The sequence below is a fragment of the Egretta garzetta genome, unplaced genomic scaffold (assembly GCF_000687185.1).
Source record: "Egretta garzetta isolate BGI_Z169 unplaced genomic scaffold, ASM68718v1 scaffold923, whole genome shotgun sequence".
In the NCBI taxonomy this organism is placed as follows: Eukaryota; Metazoa; Chordata; class Aves; order Pelecaniformes; family Ardeidae; genus Egretta; species Egretta garzetta.
This window is the reverse complement of record NW_009259193.1, coordinates 78,923-79,432: the sequence shown is the minus strand read 5'-3', so window position 1 is coordinate 79,432 and position 510 is coordinate 78,923. Positions and strand designations below refer to the sequence as shown.

Sequence of the window (510 nt, the reverse complement as noted above, 5' to 3'; positions counted from 1 at the left end):
CGGCGGCCCCCCCTCCCCTCGCCCCCCCCCCGGCCAAGCCCAGCCCCCTTTCCCCAGGGGGCTCTGCAGGTGGGAAGCCACTGCCCGAGCCTGGGGAAGTGCCACCCACCCCAGTGCCACCGCTCTTGCAGGGCAGCCTCTCCACAGCCTGCTCCCCTGCCCGGCTTTCTGCTAACACTGCTTGGGGGACAGCTGAGATGGGGCTCGTCCCTACCTCCACAGGGACAGCGGGTAAGAAGCTCGGGTGTAAAAACAGATGGGACAAACTGCGGCGGTGGCCCTGGTGGATGTCGGCATGTCACCTACATCCCACGGGTCTCAGGAGGGCGGCCAGCCCCGTGCTGCGTAGCCCAGGAGCATGCTGCGTCCTCCGAGCGCGATGCAGCAATCGCTGCCTATTTTTGACTTGCAGACATCCCGCTTGCAGAGGGTCTCAGTGCCCCCCGCGAAGCCCCCGGCAGCCCCTCACCTCAGCACCTGCAGCCGGCAGGCAGGATCCCGCAGGCCCTC

The 510-nt window shown here is 68.0% G+C and overlaps 1 protein-coding gene across 1 annotated transcript in view; it reads right to left on the bottom strand.

The window, feature by feature from the left end:
- The window catches only part of LOC118451982 (ribonuclease inhibitor-like), a 4,155-nt gene that overhangs the window by 2,519 nt on the left and 1,126 nt on the right, over positions 1-510 (bottom strand). The window contains exon 2 of the mRNA XM_035891356.1: positions 470-507. Coding sequence (XP_035747249.1) covers positions 470-507 — 38 coding nt within the window. The remainder of the gene's footprint in view (positions 1-469; positions 508-510) is intronic.